General features: G+C 28.1%; 2 protein-coding genes and 1 pseudogene across 2 annotated transcripts; all 3 read left to right on the top strand.

The window, feature by feature from the left end:
- The first annotated feature begins 5,482 nt into the window (after window positions 1-5,482).
- Window positions 5,483-7,284, top strand: LOC124942290 (bZIP transcription factor TRAB1-like). The gene is made up of 4 exons (XM_047482764.1): window positions 5,483-6,655; window positions 6,740-6,811; window positions 6,909-6,938; window positions 7,005-7,284. The coding sequence occupies exons 1-4, from the start codon at window positions 5,567-5,569 to the stop codon at window positions 7,077-7,079; spliced, it is 1,266 nt and encodes a 421-aa protein (XP_047338720.1). The 5' UTR covers window positions 5,483-5,566; the 3' UTR covers window positions 7,080-7,284.
- Window positions 7,285-8,021: 737 nt separating this feature from the next.
- LOC124942874 (thioredoxin M3, chloroplastic) lies at window positions 8,022-8,892 on the top strand. Its single transcript, XM_047483443.1, has 2 exons — window positions 8,022-8,357; window positions 8,444-8,892. Exons 1-2 carry the CDS (start codon window positions 8,195-8,197, stop codon window positions 8,767-8,769), a joined length of 489 nt encoding a protein of 162 aa, XP_047339399.1. The 5' UTR covers window positions 8,022-8,194; the 3' UTR covers window positions 8,770-8,892.
- A 2,256-nt stretch (window positions 8,893-11,148) lies between these two features.
- LOC124942586 lies at window positions 11,149-14,615 on the top strand (annotated as a pseudogene).
- The last annotated feature ends 2,718 nt before the right edge of the window (window positions 14,616-17,333 follow it).

The following is a 17,333-nucleotide window of genomic DNA, read 5'->3' as shown; positions in this document are numbered from 1 at the left end:
TTTGATGCGTGAAACGGATTAGATCTGATAGTGATGAATAATCGAGATCCCCACGTGTTGCTCCTCTACTTGGTCCACACGAGCCCGACTAGATCTCTTTACTTTCGACTGCTAGGACGAAAAAGACAAAGGGAAAGCAATCCAATTGCTAGATTAAAAGACAATTTCTTCCTCTTGGAGTTCTCACGGTAATATAGCAAAAGTCGTTTTAAAAGAGGAACAATTCTCTCTCTATTCGCTTCCGTTTTCTTGCAAATAAGTGAATCCTTTTGTATTAAATAAAATTCCATAATTAACCATTAATTATATATTATTTTATTTCACACATAAATAATATTTCTTATTATTAATAATATCTAATATGTATTAATAATTAACCATCTTTCTCGTTTATCTAGTCGGTCAACTCTAAGTGTGTGACCTCATAAGACCCGATTATAATAGTTATAGGTTTAACCCCATTAATCGTAGTTGGCTTCTAGCAAAACACTACGACTCCTAAAATAATCGGATTAAATTATATCTGTTAATTTGTCTTATCCAAAATTAGTCATTGCACATTAAATTAAAGGACACAATTCCTTCATATTGTGACTAAGCCGAGTCGGTGAACTCATTGTTCTTGAAACTGTCTTAGCTCATTAGCGCTAAACTTTATGTTATGTTTGTTCGTTTTGTGAATAATTTTTACTTATGTTTTCTTATTACTCTCAAATGGTTAATGTCGTTGTGTACGGTGACAATAAGAACACGCGTATTTTTGTATTGTTTTTTATTGTTATGTTTAAACTATTATCATTCATATATATTATATTGACGTTTTTGTTTTAAAAAAATCATGTTTTTGTTGACGTTATTACTAAAACAAATATAGTAGTAAAACAAATAATAAAATGGCAAACTAAAAGGAAAAAGACTATTCTATTAAATGAAGATCTAAATACTTTTATAATGTAATCCTATGAGATTGTTTTCTTATTGCATAGCACAATAAGAAAGATCAATAAAAAAGTTTCTTCTAAAATATCCTACTAAATATTATATCTCAATGAGAATAAAATATAACATCAAATTAATAAATAAAAATTTATAAGTGTCATAACTGACACTAATTAAATTATATTATTCAAGGATAAAAGTCCTTATTGAAGTGGGCTGCACATGCCAATATTTTTTTTATAGAATTTATTTTCCAAATGAATAATTTAAGCCTTATATGTATTACACTTACATATCTTTGATTCAAATATATAATTATAGTTTGACACATATATTTCAAAAAAGATAAAAATATTTATTATGCACTTTCAAGACCATTATATATTAGGAGTCTAGTACATTTATTTATTTTTTATGCAATTAATTTGTTTGTACATGCTACTTTCAGATATATGCTAATTAATTGAGTCATGGCCTTGCTTTAATGTATTTATAGGATTATGACAAGACTGTCTAATCTGATTAAATAAATGTTATCCCAATCAAACTTTATTAATAGATCTGGATAAAAAATGTTATTTTATTTATATTTTATTAATAGATCTGTCTCATTCTAAAATAAATAAGACTAATGCAATAAACCTTTTGTAATAAAATATCTTGATTATTGACCTGTCACATTCTAAAATTAATAAAACTAATGCAATCAACCTTTTGTAACAAAATATCTTGAGTTTAGAAATAGTTGTTATTATTAATATTTTATCCTTTCAGAAAATATTTTTGTTCTTCTACATGTTGAGATAGAATGTTGATTTAAAGAGATAATTATTTAAAATATAATTTTATACAAATATTTATTCATAAATTTATTTGTTAAATCAAATACTAAATTTAGTTCAACAAATGGTTAATTTGCTTTAGCTTATAAGATGGTATAAATCATATTTGTGTAATAATTTATTACATTAATTTTAATTAATAAATTAATGTAAAAATTGTAATAATATAATTTGCATTGTTTACAAAAAAAAAATATGTTGAATATAAAACAATAAAATTATAAATATATAATTGTGAGTTATTTATTAATCATGATTTATAAAAAATAAAACAAAAATTTAAGTGATTAATATTTAAAAACAAATAATACATCTAAATGTTTTTTTTAACTTTCAAATTCAATAATTTATCAATCAAAATATTATTATTTAATTTTATAAAATTTAAATTCAAATACAAGAAAAATATTATATTAATTCAACCAATTAAAATTTAAATAATCTATTTTTTCATTTAACAACAATATTTTATTTATAAAAAAACCCAATAACCCTTCCAAATAACCAACATCAAACAAGCCATAAGGAAAATGTGTCCCATGAAGTCAATAATTGGGCTAGTTTGATAACTTATTCAAAGCTCATTCTTACATATTTTCAATAAATGTAAAGACCCTTAATAATATTCAACTTATTTAAATGATAAGTTGTATGTTTAATTTGCTTAATCGTTTTAATTTGTCCTTGTAATATGTTTCAAATTATTCAGCTTATTCAATAAATCTTCATTTGTGTTTGATTTTATTTATACGCGATAACTTATTCGTTAAAACTATTATACTGATTTATTATATAATCACAATTTATTTAAGCTTAATTAGTAGTTCAATTTGCTTAAATGGAATTAATCTTAAATCCAAATACAACTCAAAAAAGTATTACTTATACAAATGACCATAATCATATATAGCTCAAAAAAGTATTTTTCAAACTTATATTTCTTTTTATTCAATAAATGAAAGTCTAAATTTAGTTTGATAAAATGTTTTCAAATATGTATGAATATTGTAACACTCCGAATTCAGACATTATTACTTCTTGTTGTGAAAAAATTTAAAATAGACTACAAATATATCCGAGTAAACCATTTGACCCATAACCAAAACTCAAAAAATACTCATGAAGTTATTAATAGTCTATTAACCTCACTTTTTATAAGTAGTTCAAAATAAATTTATTGTGATTTTCGATGTTAACATCATAATTTCCCTAACTTAATCACGCAATAATTTCTCGATGTTGGATATCACAATCTCCCTTATTTAATCATCGACATCCTCGTCGCGATCTTATTCATAGTCCCAGACTCCCCGATTATGACTCTAGAAGTGATTCATGTGACACTTTACGCGAGATTCAAGCGAGATTCAAGAGGTACCCATGTGACACTTTGTTCTTATCACCTGACAGCTCTAATACCACTATAACGCCCTGAACCCGAATATCAATAACCGTGAAGAAGAGACTACTGATACCCAAAAAAAAACAAACCACTAAGTCAATATAGTCCAAACTCAAAATATACTCATAAAAATATATATAGTTTATTAACTTCATAAAAGAATTCATATTTACTATAATTTTTCGAGATTGGACATCACAAATACAAAGCCTAGATTTACCTCGAAAAAAGTGTTTCCAAATCCCATATTTTTCCTCCTAAGAAATAAAATCCCCAAAACCAAACAAACCCTAAAATCAATTTCTTAAAATATCCAAACCAGGTAAAAAAGCTAGAGAGAGAAAGTGATGGGTGATGTTGGTATGCGCGCACCGCACGCTTATATTATGATCAAACCATAGAGGATCATACCCCAACCACACCTCCAAATATTTAACAAATAAAAACCTGCCAGCTATCACCTTGTCGGAAAGCGATATTACTGCCGCACCAGATCTCAACACATTGCCTTCTCTCATTCGTCCACGTCTCCTCATCACAGATCCCGCTCTCTCATTGGAACACGTCTCCAATTCATCCGGTCCACTCATTTATTATAATAAAACCGCATATCTCTTTCTCTCTCTAAAAAAACCGAAAAAAAAAAACTTAATAAATACTCGACTCGTGTTTTAGCCGGCTCAAGACACCTGTCGCCTCCTCCATCGCCCTAGCCGGAAGACGAAGACGAAGAAGGTAACTAACTACACTCAATCTCGTTTTCTTCGTTTTTTTTTGAAAATTGAAGATTCTCATATCGTCAAACTGAACTGGATCTCAACGATTTCAATTTTCTGAGCATTAATCTTTGATCTGTTTGTTATTAACTTCACTCGATGTATGATTTGATCGTTTAGTTTGATATTTAAGATTTAGATCAGTGTTTAGTTAGTTAATTTGCTTTAAGTGATGTTCGAGATGAAGATTGAATGTGATTCTTCATCAGTTACGTAAGGTTGACGGTTTTGATGATTGTTTCTTTGTTCTTATAATAGATTCAATTATAGTTTAGTTTTCATGTTTGTTTACATTATTTTGTAAGGTTTAGATCGATTGAATGTGATTCTCTTTCTTACTAACAATACTCGATGTATGATTTGATCGTTTATCTGGATATTTAAGCTTTAGGTCAGTGTTTAGTTAGTGATGGATACTGAAATCTTTCGATTGAATGTGATTCTTTTGATTGTTTCTTTGTTCTTACAACATATTTAATTATAGTTTAGTTTCGATGTTTGTATACATTATTTTGTAAGGTTTAGATCGATTGAATGTGATTCTTCATCAGTTACGTAAGGTTTGCTTAGCATTAATCTTTGATCACTTTCTTACTAACAACACTCTGGTTTGATCGTTTAGCTAGATATTTAAGCTTTTAGGTCAGTGTTTAGTTAGTGTTGTTCGAGATCGATACTGAAATCTTTAGTTTGAATGTGATTCTTCATCAGTTACGTAAGGTTTGCTTCGATGATTGTTTCTTTGTTCTTATAACATATTCAATTATAGTTTAGTTTCGATGTTTGTTTACATTATGTTGTAAGGTTTAGATTGATTGAATGTGATTCTTCATCAGTTACGTAAGGTTTGCTTCAATGATTGTTTCTTTGTTCTTACAATAGATTCAATTATAGTTTAGTTTTGATGTTTGTATACATTATTAGGTCAGTGTTTATCTGGTTTGCTTTCATTGTTGGTTTAAGTGATGTTCGAGATGGATACTGAAATCTTTAGATTGAATGTGATTCTTCATTTGTTACGTAAGGTTAGCTTCGATGATTGTTTCTTTGTTCTTATAATAGATTCAATTATAGTTTAGTTTCGATGTTTGTATACATTATTAGGTCAGTGTTTATCTAGATTGCTTTCATTGTTGGTTTAAGTGATGTTGGAGATGGATACTGAAATCTTTCAATTGAATGTGATTCTTCATCAGTTAAGTAAGATTGGCGGCTTCGATGATTGTTTCTTTGTTCTTACAACAGATCAATTATAGTTTAGTTTCCATGTTTGTTTACATTATTACGTCAGTGTTTATCTAGTTTACTTTCATTGTTGGCTCAAGTGATGTTCGAGATGGATACTGAAATCTTTTGATTGAATGTGATTCTTCGTCAGTTACGTAAGGTTGGATTCGGTGATTGTTTCTTTGTTCTTACAGCAGATTGTATACAATTATAGTTTAGTTTCTATGTTTATATACATTATTTTGTAAGTTTTAGATTATTGAATTCCACTTTTATGTCTGAAATGGCAATATCAGGCTGAAGATTGGAAGCAGGTCTCTCATGTGACTACGCTTCAATTGAATAACAGCCATCTCAACTCTGACTGGACTTATTAAGTAATGGGATCATACTCGAATTTCAGGAACTTTAATAACGATTTATCGTTGCCAGAAGTCACTGGTGAGAAGACAACAATGGATATCCCATTGGCTAGTCAATCATCTATATATTCCTTAACCTTCGACGAGTTCCAAACCACTTTAGGTGGACTTGGAAAGGATTTTGGGTCAATGGGGTCAATGAACATGGACGAGCTGTTGAGAAACATTTGGACAGCCGAAGAAACTCAAGTATTTGCATCTTCTGGAGTTAATGGGGGTGGTGTAAATGCTCCTAGTGGTGTATTGCCTCTCCAGAAACAGGGTTCACTAACACTGCCTAGAACTCTCAGTACGAAAACTGTGGATGATGTTTGGAAAGACCTGTTTAAAGAAAGCACAGATCCAGGATGTTCAAATGGTGGTGGATCGAAGTTGGAACAGAGACAGGTGACTCTGGGTGAGATGACTTTGGAAGACTTCTTGCAGAGAGCTGGTGTTGTAAGAGAAGACAACACTAACATCAACAACAACAACAACAACAACAACAACAACAACAATGGTTTTTATGCTGGATTGCCCCAACAAACCAATAACAATGTCGGTTTATCTCTAAATTTTCAGCTACCACCAAATCAGAATAGTTTAGCAATGTATGATCAGATGAATGAAAATGTTATTAGTTCATCAACAACTAAGATAACTCCTATCTTGCCATTTAGTATAGCTAACAGTACTCGATCGACACAACCAATCTTTCCAAAGCAAACAACAAACATGGCTTTTGCCTCCCCTGTAGTTACTAACCACGAAGCGAGAGGTCCTCCTCCTGTAGTTGGAAGGATCAATAATCCCATCTTGAATAATAGTTTAGTTACTGGGATCACAAGGGTTAACGCAGTTGATTCCCCTCGGAGTCTGAACCAATTGAGCCCGGATGTAAAGAGTGGTTTGGATACTCCATCATATTCCCCACCTTCTTTCGCCTTCAATGGCGGCACAGTAAGATCAAGAAAATGTGGTGCTAATATGGAGAAGGCAATGGAGAGAAGGCATAAGAGGATGATAAAGAACAGAGAGTCTGCTGCTAGATCACGCGAACGAAAGCAGGTAACAACATAACCTCTTTTTCCTTGTTTCCTCGTTTCCTTGTTTCTTTCCCATGGATGATGATGATGCATAACTCTTTTGTAGGCATATACATTGGAACTGGAAGCGGAAATTGCGAAACTTAAAGAGATAAACCAACAGTTGCAGAAAGAACAGGTTTCATTTGACACTTGTGATTTGTAAATGTTTTTGTTTTTATATATAATTGTCTGATACTTATGATTGTTATGTTACGCCATTGCTACGCACGCAGGAAGAGATAATGGAAGCGCAGAAGAATAAGGTAAGTTTATTTGTACAAATATAGAAGAGAAGAATAAGTGAAACTGAAATTTTATTTGTAAAACAGTTACTGGAATCGGTGAAGACGCCATGGACGAGTAAACGAGTGTGTTTGAGGAGGACATTGACGGGTCCTTGGTAGAGAGGAAGAAGAAGGGTTTGGCAATAATGAAGAAGCTTTTCTTTCGGTTTTCCGTTTTAATCAATGAAGAAGATGCTCTTCAAATACTGAGCTGCTGTTGTTTGTATATATTAGTAGAGCCAGAGAGAGTCATCTAGTGTTTTATTTTATAAGTTAACCAACTGACTATTTTATAAGTATTTCCCACTTCAATTATCTTTTTATTCTTCTAATTTTATTTTCAAAATGACTCACATTTATATCTATAATTTTTTATTTAAATATTTATATTTTTATTCAGGGCTGGGCAAAAAAACATCGAAATCGTTCGGCTAAGAGACATCGACTAGAATGACAAACGAGAGTTGTGAGATCCCTTACTTTTTAGTCGAGCTTCAACTGCCCCTAAAGTGATGCCCCTAAAGTGATGGGAGTACGTTTTGTAACTTAACTAGGGTTGCAAATGAGATCCCTTACTTTTTAGTCGAGCTTCAATTGCCCCTAAAGTGATGGGAGTACGTTTTGTAACTTTACTAGGGTTGCAAATGAGTTGAGTCGCTCGGTCAAGCTCGATTTGACTTTGACTGAGTTCAAGTTAAGCTCGGTTAATATTCGAGTAAAGTTCGAAGTCGAACTCATATAATATTTGTTGAAAATGACTTGTTGAGCTTGATAATAAATAATATATTTTTATTTATTTTAATATTAAAATTTAAAATATAAAATAAATATTTTTTTTAATTAAGTATTTAAAGATTTAATTTTAATTTAAGTTGTTTGAGTAGAACCGAACTTGAAGATAAATAGTCGAGCCGAACTTAAATTTATAAACGTGTTCGAGTTCAAGTCGAACTAATAAAATCCGAATTAACTAGACCCATAACTTATTTAAAACTAATCGAAATCTGTAAAACCGAAACAAATAGGTTAACAAAACCACAATTAACCAAAACCGTAAATATGTCAGTCGGTCGCCATCAATAACTTGCTTCATTTCGCCGCGAGCTTCTCCTTTGTTTGCTTCTGAGAACTTCTCTCTATCCTTCTTCAACCTTAGATTTGTTACCGATTCATCATCATTTTCCAACACTTTTGATTTGATCCGATTCGATTCCGATCTCGAATTCAGTATACATATGTCTTCTTCTTCTTGTTCTTCGTCTTGCTTATGGCTTCCTGAAAACCCTAGAAACCTCTCCTTCTTCTCCAAGCGCTTACAGTTTCAAATTCCAAAGCCGAATCTTAAATCACAGATCTCGCCTTCTCGTCTCACGATCTTCTCCCTACGCGATTCCAAAGGTACTCCTAATCTCTATCTACATACTGTATATTGTTTCGTCTTCTTTGCTTTAAGTTTATAGTACTATATTACATTGAATGATCAGCTGATTCTGTGGTGAATACAAAGACATGGAAGAAATTGGTGTTGAACAATAAGAGACCTGTATTAGTTGAATTCTATACGAATTGGTGTGGTCCATGTAGGATGGTTCATAGAATAATTGATGAGATTGGTTTAGATTATGGTGGTAGATTGCAATGTTTATCATTGAATGCTGATGATGAATTGAAAGTGATTGAAGATTATGATGTTAAAGCTGTGCCGATTGTTTTGTTGTTTAAAGATGGAGTTAAATGTGATTCTTTAATTGGTACTTTGCCTAAAGAGTTTTATGTTTCTGCCATTGATAAGCTTTTCTTTTCTTCTTGAATATTTTCTTTGTGAAAGTTGATTGTAATTGTCATATCTAACCATTGTAGTAGGGTTTTAAACACCTTTTGTTTTTATTTCTGAATTCGAATCGAACGAGAAATATTAATAAATGTATTACGAGTTCAATTCTCACTTCTCACTATTTTGCTTCAACTTTATATGGTCATATTATTTTTATTGGTGCAGATTAGTGCGCCGAAGTAAGGTGATTAGATGGTTAAATTTTATCCAAATTACTATTAAGTTCAAATTATATTTATTCAATCAGTAAATAATACCATTATTTTCGTAATCAAAAGCATTATTTTCGTAATCAAAAGCATTATTTTCGTAATCAAAAGCATTATATAGATTATATTAGATTGGGAATTTGAATTGGATATGATCTAGATAATTCAATTTAATATATATATTAATATGATTACTTAATTTTATTTATTTATTTGCCTATTTAATGTTTAAATTTTAATATGTTTAATTAACTTAATTATAAAAATATTATTAAATTTTGAATGTTATAATTAATTTTATTTTTTTATAATATTATTATTTTTTTTTTTGTTTGTTAAAACTTCTAATCTTTTAATTTTAAAATATTTTAGTTAACTTTGTAAAAAAAAATCAAATAAAGAATGTATTGACTAAATGATGTGAAAATAAGTAAAAAAATATATTATATTAAGGTAAAATATAATTTAGAAAAAAATAAAATTTTATTTGGATAATTTGGATAGTTTAATTCGAAATATCCAATCTAAATTAGTATTTCGAGATGAATTCGTTAAATGTTCACCCTTAAACATAGTTCGTGAATCTCTGCTATGCTAGCTAAGTTTCATAAATCTTCTAATATCATTTTATCATTGTTTTTTTTATATAATTATATAAACATAATTTTTTAATATTATATATATTAAAAATTTATATTATTATAAAAAAATAAATTTAATTTTTTTATAAAATATAATAAATAATATATTGATGATGTCATGAGCTAGAGACAGTACTAAAAGGATTACAGGGATTACAAAAAGAATAGTTGACACTAATATCCTCTTCTTTTTATAAGTGAGAATTAAAATTAAGTGTAAGTTTAATTAATAAATTAATTAGGTAAAAAGAGAATGGAATCATAGGGTAAATAATAATAAAAAAAAATCGTAGCACAATTAACTTAAAAAAAAAAAATTATTTTTCTTCTCACTTTTTCTTTTTTCTAATAAATGAGTTAATCAAGTCACTATTTCTTTATTCCCTCCTCTTATTTTTAAAATAATAATGATTTTTATTTACTTTTTCAAATTTATAGATCATGTTACAATTTTAGTTTCAAATAACAATATTTGTCAAATGTTTTTTATATTATTTTTGGCCACGTGAATATCATATAGCTCTAAGAAATCCATTTTTTATTTTTAATTATTTATCTTTCAATACTCTTTCCTCTAGTCATTCACTATTTCTTTTTAACTTCTTTATGTGTCAACTTACAAGAAAATACAAGTCTTTTTTACATGTTTTTTTGGATAAATTATTTAGTTTCAAATGATTAATTTCGTAATATTTTGAGTCTATTTAATAATAAATTAAACACTTCCTATTTTAATAATTTTTATAGTTATACTTAAATATAATAATAATAAAAAATTTATTTTGTATAAGCAACTTAATTAGAACAATCTCATTATTTACTATGGTTCATTACTAAGATTCAAATATTTTGCTGCAATGTATTTTTAAAATAATGAAACTTTTGCATCATGTAGAGAAAACTCAATTTCATATAAACAAATATCATATGGATTAATAATATAATTGGATCAAAGATTAAATACTTAATTATTTAAATACAACTACTAAAATGATATTTCAATAACTTGAAACCGCCAAAAAAATAAAACCATTACAATATATAAATAAATAAAAAAACATGAATTCTTATATCTAAAAAAATTTAAACACATATAAAATAAGTATTTATAATTAAGTTTGCAGATTAATTAATTATATTAAAATTAAAATTATTAATGTAATATTACTCATAAAGGTTATAACAACTCCCTTCCACGCAAATCCAATCTTTGAAGTAACTATCTCTTTATCTTCAAACAATTAATTTCAAATTCAAATCTTTTATCTTTATTTATTTCAATAAAACTTTTCATTAATTAATAAATTACTATTCCACTTTATTATTATTATATTATTATTAATGAATGATCACGCATGTGATTATTTTATTAGATTTTTTAATTAATAAATGATCACGCATAACACATTTCTCATAAAAAAAAATTAAAAAAAAAGAAGTAATTATTTATACTATATATAGTCTTCTTCTTTAACTTCTTTAACGCTCACCAAATTGAAAACAGACTTTATTTCTTTGTAGTTTTGGCGCCTGGTTTTAGAAAGAGAAAGCCGGGAGGAATTCCATACGCAAACTCGCCGCCGGTCAAGTTTCCGATACGTAACTCGCCGCCGGTCAAGTTTCCGGTACGTCACTCGCCGTCGTTCAATCGGTTATCATAAGCTCGACGGAGTTTAGAAACCGCTTACTCGCAGTCTCGATCGATCGATCGATCTATCTATCTATCTCGTATGTTGATCGATTTTCTACGGATGAATGTCAGTATACTCATACTTTATCATTTAGATTATTGTTGATTTATCTGATTTATCTGAATACCTAACTGAACTGATGAATTGTAAACTCTGTTAAAATGATCAAGTGCGTGTTCAATCTATGTATCGTCATTCTGTTCGTGATAGCTTCTCTTTCCAGAATCGCTTCATCTCTTAAGGTATTTGTTCATTTATTTTACTGTTTAAGTTTGATTTTACGCCAGATCTTAGAAATTACGTTAGCCAATCATCGATTGATTTTGATTTTGATTTTGATTTCGATTTCGTTGCGGTTAGTTAGGTCAGACATGCATTATGGATCGGAACTGTAACTCCGGTCTACATTGTGAGCAATGCCTTGCGAATGGAAATCTACGGCCGAGATGTACTCGATTTCAGCCAGTTATTCCGACTATGAAGGTTTGTTGTTAATATTATGCACATATGACGGAGAACCTATGAATAATAATTTGGATTTTCGTTTCTTTTTAGGTGAAAGGATTGCCGTTCAATCGTTATTCATGGCTGACGACGCATAATTCATTTGCTCGTTTAGATGTGAAATCGGATACCGGTTCAACTATATTAGCTCCGACGAATCAGCAAGACACAATCACCAATCAGCTCAATGTTAGTCTCTCTATCTCTCTTCATTTTTCACTATTTATGTTCATCATTTATTCAATTTCCCTTTACTACATGGTTTCTTTACCTGTTATTATTGGTATTACGATTCGAAAAGAAAATAATATGATAGGTTAATCTTTGAGTGGATTGAAAATTTAATAGAAGAAACATATCATTCTCGCGAATTTTATTATCAAATATCCCGTATTAAATAGTTTATGTTAATATATTTCTATACATCTATATTAGTCCCCATCAGTTACCATAACAAGAAAACGTATCTAACCTCTTGACAACCTTCAAAGAAAAGCAAAGCCTGAAAAACTTTGAAAAGATAAAACTATTTTTGTTTATTTGTTTTTGCTGAGATGATAAATACAAAGTTTTATCCTAAATTTCATATATTAAGTTGTTGATCATTGCCTCAAAAAGCATGTATATCTTGTAGATGTAGATTGATATGGGATTTTTTGGATTTTTTTATTAAGATTTTATCAAATCTCTTAGAAATTCTTCTATCAAAATCAGTATATTCTAACAATTAAATTATTTATTTCATTAATTTAAAATAATATAATATCTTTAATTTATTTTTATAAAATTTAAGTTTCAAAACAAAAAGGCATTATAATAATTCAACAAACTAAAACCCAAATAATGTAATTTTTATCCAAAAAAGTTTTTTTGGATAAGCTCAAATTCAATATTATCTTTCATTTCACTTTTTCTATCTTATCACTCTTCTTATCGATTCAAATAACAAAATTCCTTTTATATGATATCTCTATCTCATTTTCTATTTCATCTATCTAATTCTAAAGTTTACAATGGTAATTAAACTTAAAAAAACCTAGTTAAAAAAAATCAAACAAAGTTTTTATTCAAAACCCAAATAAAACCTAAAAAAACTCCAAGATCAAACAAGCTCTTAGAGTAAATGTAAATGCTTTTTTATTTTGTCTTTGGCATGATCAATTATATTGGCCTAAATTTATCTTTTGGAACTCTCCTTTTGAGTTCCTATATATAACATAAGTCTATGGTCAATAAAAAAAATAGATATTCCATTGTTTCATCAGCATTAATACAATACTAGAGAATCTCTATTGGGTTAAAACATAATTTATTATCTATAAACTTTTATATATCTAAATCTTGTAAAATTTATAATAGATTAGTAGTACGGTGGTTTTTTAGATAAATAAATTTGTTTCTTACGTTATTTCAAACTCTCTAATTTTAATTTCTGATTCTGTCTCGCCCCTGCGTACAATAATCAACCTGCATTGAACATTTAATCTATTTTTATTATTCTATATTATATGCAAAGATTGCAAAAATTATGGTGAAAATTTGAAATAAATGTTAAATCACTCTAAAAAAAGATCTTTAATATTGTGATTAATAATAACAATCCTCTTGCAGAACAATGTGAGAGGACTAATGTTTGACATGTATGATTTCAACAATGACATCTGGGTATGTCACTCTTTCGGTGGCAAATGCCAGAATTTCACAGCATTTGTAAGTAGTAATCTAAATCTATCTCATTGATTTTATTACTATTACTATTCTAATTAAATAGATATGCTAATCAGAAACCAGCAGTAAGTGTTTTGCAAGAGGTAGCACAATTCCTAGAATCACACCCAACAGAAATCATCACCATAATGATAGAAGACTATGTAGCAACACCAAATGGCCTAACCAAAGTGTTCAATGCTGCTGGACTAGGCAAATTCTGGTTCCCTATTTCTCGAATGCCAAAAAACGGTGAAGATTGGCCAACCGTCGATGATATGGTGAAAAACAATCAACGTTTAGTCGTGTTTACTTCTAAAGCATCAAAGGCAGCTTCTGAAGGAATTGCTTATGAATGGCAATATTTGGTAGAGAACCAATGTATGTGAGTAATGTAACTAATGTCATTCTATTTTTCTAACATTAAATAAGATTAATAAAATCGTTTTGCAGATGGAAATGGTGGAATGGTAAATGGTTCGTGTCCAAACCGGGGAGAATCGTATCCGATGAACACGACATCAAAGTCTCTAGTACTTATGAACTATTTTTCTGATGCGCCAATTATTGGCGAATCGTGTGCGCAAAACTCAGCTCCTTTGATGAACATGATGAGTACTTGTTATTTAGCTGCTGGCAATAGATGGCCTAACTTTATCGCTGTCGATTTTTATAAGGTAGAAATTATTTGATTTTTTTCGATTATTTTTATGTTTATGTATAATAATGTATGTTTGAAATATATATGTAGAAAACTGATGGAGGAGGAGCATCTGCTGCTGTTGATATAGCCAATGGTCACCTTGTTTGTGGATGCAATGATATTTCTCACTGCCTGGTTTGTTAAATTATGAAATTAATTTAATTGTACTTAATATTTAAAATATTATAAAAAATAAAATAAAAGTAGTGATGATTTGATTATTATTGCAGGGAAATACAAGTTTGGAAGGTTGTGTGGGATTTGCTGGTAATGTGAAACCCAGGTCAATTCTATTGCAATTGTTGTTTGGGTTATTTATATTTATATTCTTTGATTGTTGTCGAAATATCTTCTAATAATTTATATACATATTTCATAATTAACCTTGTTAATAAATATCATACAATTCACAAATAATCTTGCATGCATCATATGGGTTTAAATATATGTTTATAAATTAGTTTGAAATTTGGATATTGAATATTTAAAATGAAAGCATATATTATGGACTGGGCTATTGTTGTATGTTATGATCCATTTTGACCATGTACAAATAATGTACATATATTATTATTATTGTACTTATAAAAAAGTTAAAATTGATACTTATGTGAACCGAATAAAGTGACAACAATATTAATTACTATGATAGTCCGGCCCAAATATTAGCACGCAATAATGTTGTTAGGATATGACCACCGAATCATGTACTGACACGTCATCTTAAAAACTACAGAGATAAAAAAAACCTGCCAATATTGAAAAGTAATAATAGTTGTTAAAAAGAAAGAAAAGTAATAATAATAATAATAATAATAATAATAATAATAATAATAATAATAATAATAATAGTTTTATATTAGTATGACTGTTTTGATTTAGCAGCCATTCCAAACCAAACATTTACTGACACCATAAAAAAAAAAATGATTTATCTATCTCATTCAATAATTTTTTTTAAATATTTGTATTATTTAATGAAAAAATATATTTATTTATTGTAGAAAATTACTGTGACTTTAATTATCATTAACTGATCATGATCATCATTTTAATTTAATAGAAATGAAACATATTTATTTAAATGAGAAAAAATTTAAAATATAATTTAATTAAATATATATATATAATTAATGCTTTCTGATTCAAAATTAATAATGACTGAGTTGAAGGGAGCAAGTATACTGTTCACACTATTTTATTTTGTCCTCGTCTTCTTGTAACCTTCTGTCTTTTTTTATTATTATTTATATATAAAGTTTCAGATATATTATTATGGCGTCATTATTGTTCAATAAGATTACAATTAACTCAAGCTTTAATTGGATGTGCTGTTTTGGCCATGCGGTAGTGTGATTAATTGAAATTTTGGAGATTTATAACTTTTTTTTTTATTAAAGATATACGATTTTAAACGCCATTGGTCTCAATGCCGTTAATTTATTATATACGGGTAAGGATGGCAACGGGTACCATACTCGCGGGGTAGTGAAGTATCTATTTTCGAATCCGATTTATATTTTATTACCCGACCCCGAACCCGACGGGTATATCTATTTGTATCATCATTCTCGATTTGTCGGGTACCCAATACCCGACGAATACTCCATTACCCGATTAAAATATTAATTTTTATTTATTATTTTCTAAATATACTTAATACTAAATATTAAAAACACATATGAAAATAGTACTTACTTATATAGTTATATTATAGAAGTTGAACAATATACATACATTACTTTTAATAAAAATTAGAGAGAAGCAAAAATTAAAAAAATGTTAAAACAAAATAAATATAAGAAATGTTAATCTTGAAAATAAGAAGTGAATAGAGAGAAATTATTTTGTTATTAAATAAATGGAAGATTAAGAGTAAAAATATAAATTAAATTAATAATGGCGTGATGGAGTGGCTAGGTGTTGGTATAACTAATAAATTATTATATTTAATGTAAATTTGTAACGATGGTATTGATTAAAATTTGAAAAGGTATTTTAATTTTTAATATATATATATATATAATATTAATATCTCGGGTATCGTGTTTAGGTTTTGCATACTCCCCATCCTTGACTCCGAACCCAATCGAGTAATCATTTTCACTTCTCATCCCCGATCCTGACCCCGATTTAAAATATCCGAATCCGACCATCGGGTACTCACATATATCGGGTATACGAGTACCCATTTCCATCCTATATACGTGGTATTTATAAATAATTAAATAAAAAGTTTATATACTAAGACCAAAATTATTGATTCTCTGAAATTTAGTAATTAAAACCATTAATTTACTGAAATTTGATAATTAAATTAGTAACATTAATATTTTATTTATTTATAAATGTCATGTTGAAAATAATTTAACAACTTTTAGAACCTTTAAAACAAAATCTTATTTTTATATAATTTTAACAATAAAAAACTCTAAATTTTAGGATTAAAATAAAAAAATCGAAATCTCAATGGTCAATTCTAACTTTTTATATATATATATATATATATATATATATATATATATATATATATATATATATATATATATATATATATATATATTTGTGTCGTTAAGAAACGTGTTTCCTAATCCTACGTTGTTCACCCACCATAATCCACTTACCAACTCATTAAACAAAAAATACCACCCACCTAATTACATTAGAAAAAGACTAACAATTTGAACTCTAAATTATAATATTTTTGTAGTAACACCTAAATATAAAATCTAGTATTTTCAAATATTACTAAATCCTAAAACCATAAAAACATTAATTAATCCAAACATAACATATTCTTATTCTATTTCATATTCGATTCCAACTTGAAAAATTATGATCTAAATGAAAATTGTGACTAAATCTAGTTCACAAACAAAAATAATAATATAAATAAATAAAAAGTTATTATTTGAAAATATAAAGTAAAAAATTATAATATTTTATTTCTTTACGCGTATATCTTTAACATCAAGCTAATACCATCAAATGATTATACTAACATGCTTTGTTGGACTTTGCTTCCACTATACTTTAATACATATTTTATTTAATTAATTTAGGTTTAATCATTTTTGTTATTTTT

The sequence above is a fragment of the Impatiens glandulifera genome, chromosome 6 (assembly GCF_907164915.1).
Source record: "Impatiens glandulifera chromosome 6, dImpGla2.1, whole genome shotgun sequence".
NCBI lineage: Eukaryota > Viridiplantae > Streptophyta > Magnoliopsida > Ericales > Balsaminaceae > Impatiens > Impatiens glandulifera.
The sequence above is the reverse complement of the archived record's forward strand: the minus strand, read 5'-3'. Positions and strand labels throughout refer to the sequence as shown.

Coding starts and splice junctions, on each gene's coding strand:
- LOC124942290 (XM_047482764.1), top strand. CDS start 5,567: ATGGGATCATACTCGAATTTCAGGAACTTTAATAACGATTTATCGTTG. Junction 6,656..6,739: donor GATCACGCGAACGAAAGCAG/GTAACAACATAA, acceptor ACTCTTTTGTAG/GCATATACATTGGAACTGGA. Junction 6,939..7,004: donor TGGAAGCGCAGAAGAATAAG/GTAAGTTTATTT, acceptor TTTGTAAAACAG/TTACTGGAATCGGTGAAGAC.
- LOC124942874 (XM_047483443.1), top strand. CDS start 8,195: ATGTCTTCTTCTTCTTGTTCTTCGTCTTGCTTATGGCTTCCTGAAAAC. Junction 8,358..8,443: donor CTCCCTACGCGATTCCAAAG/GTACTCCTAATC, acceptor TTGAATGATCAG/CTGATTCTGTGGTGAATACA.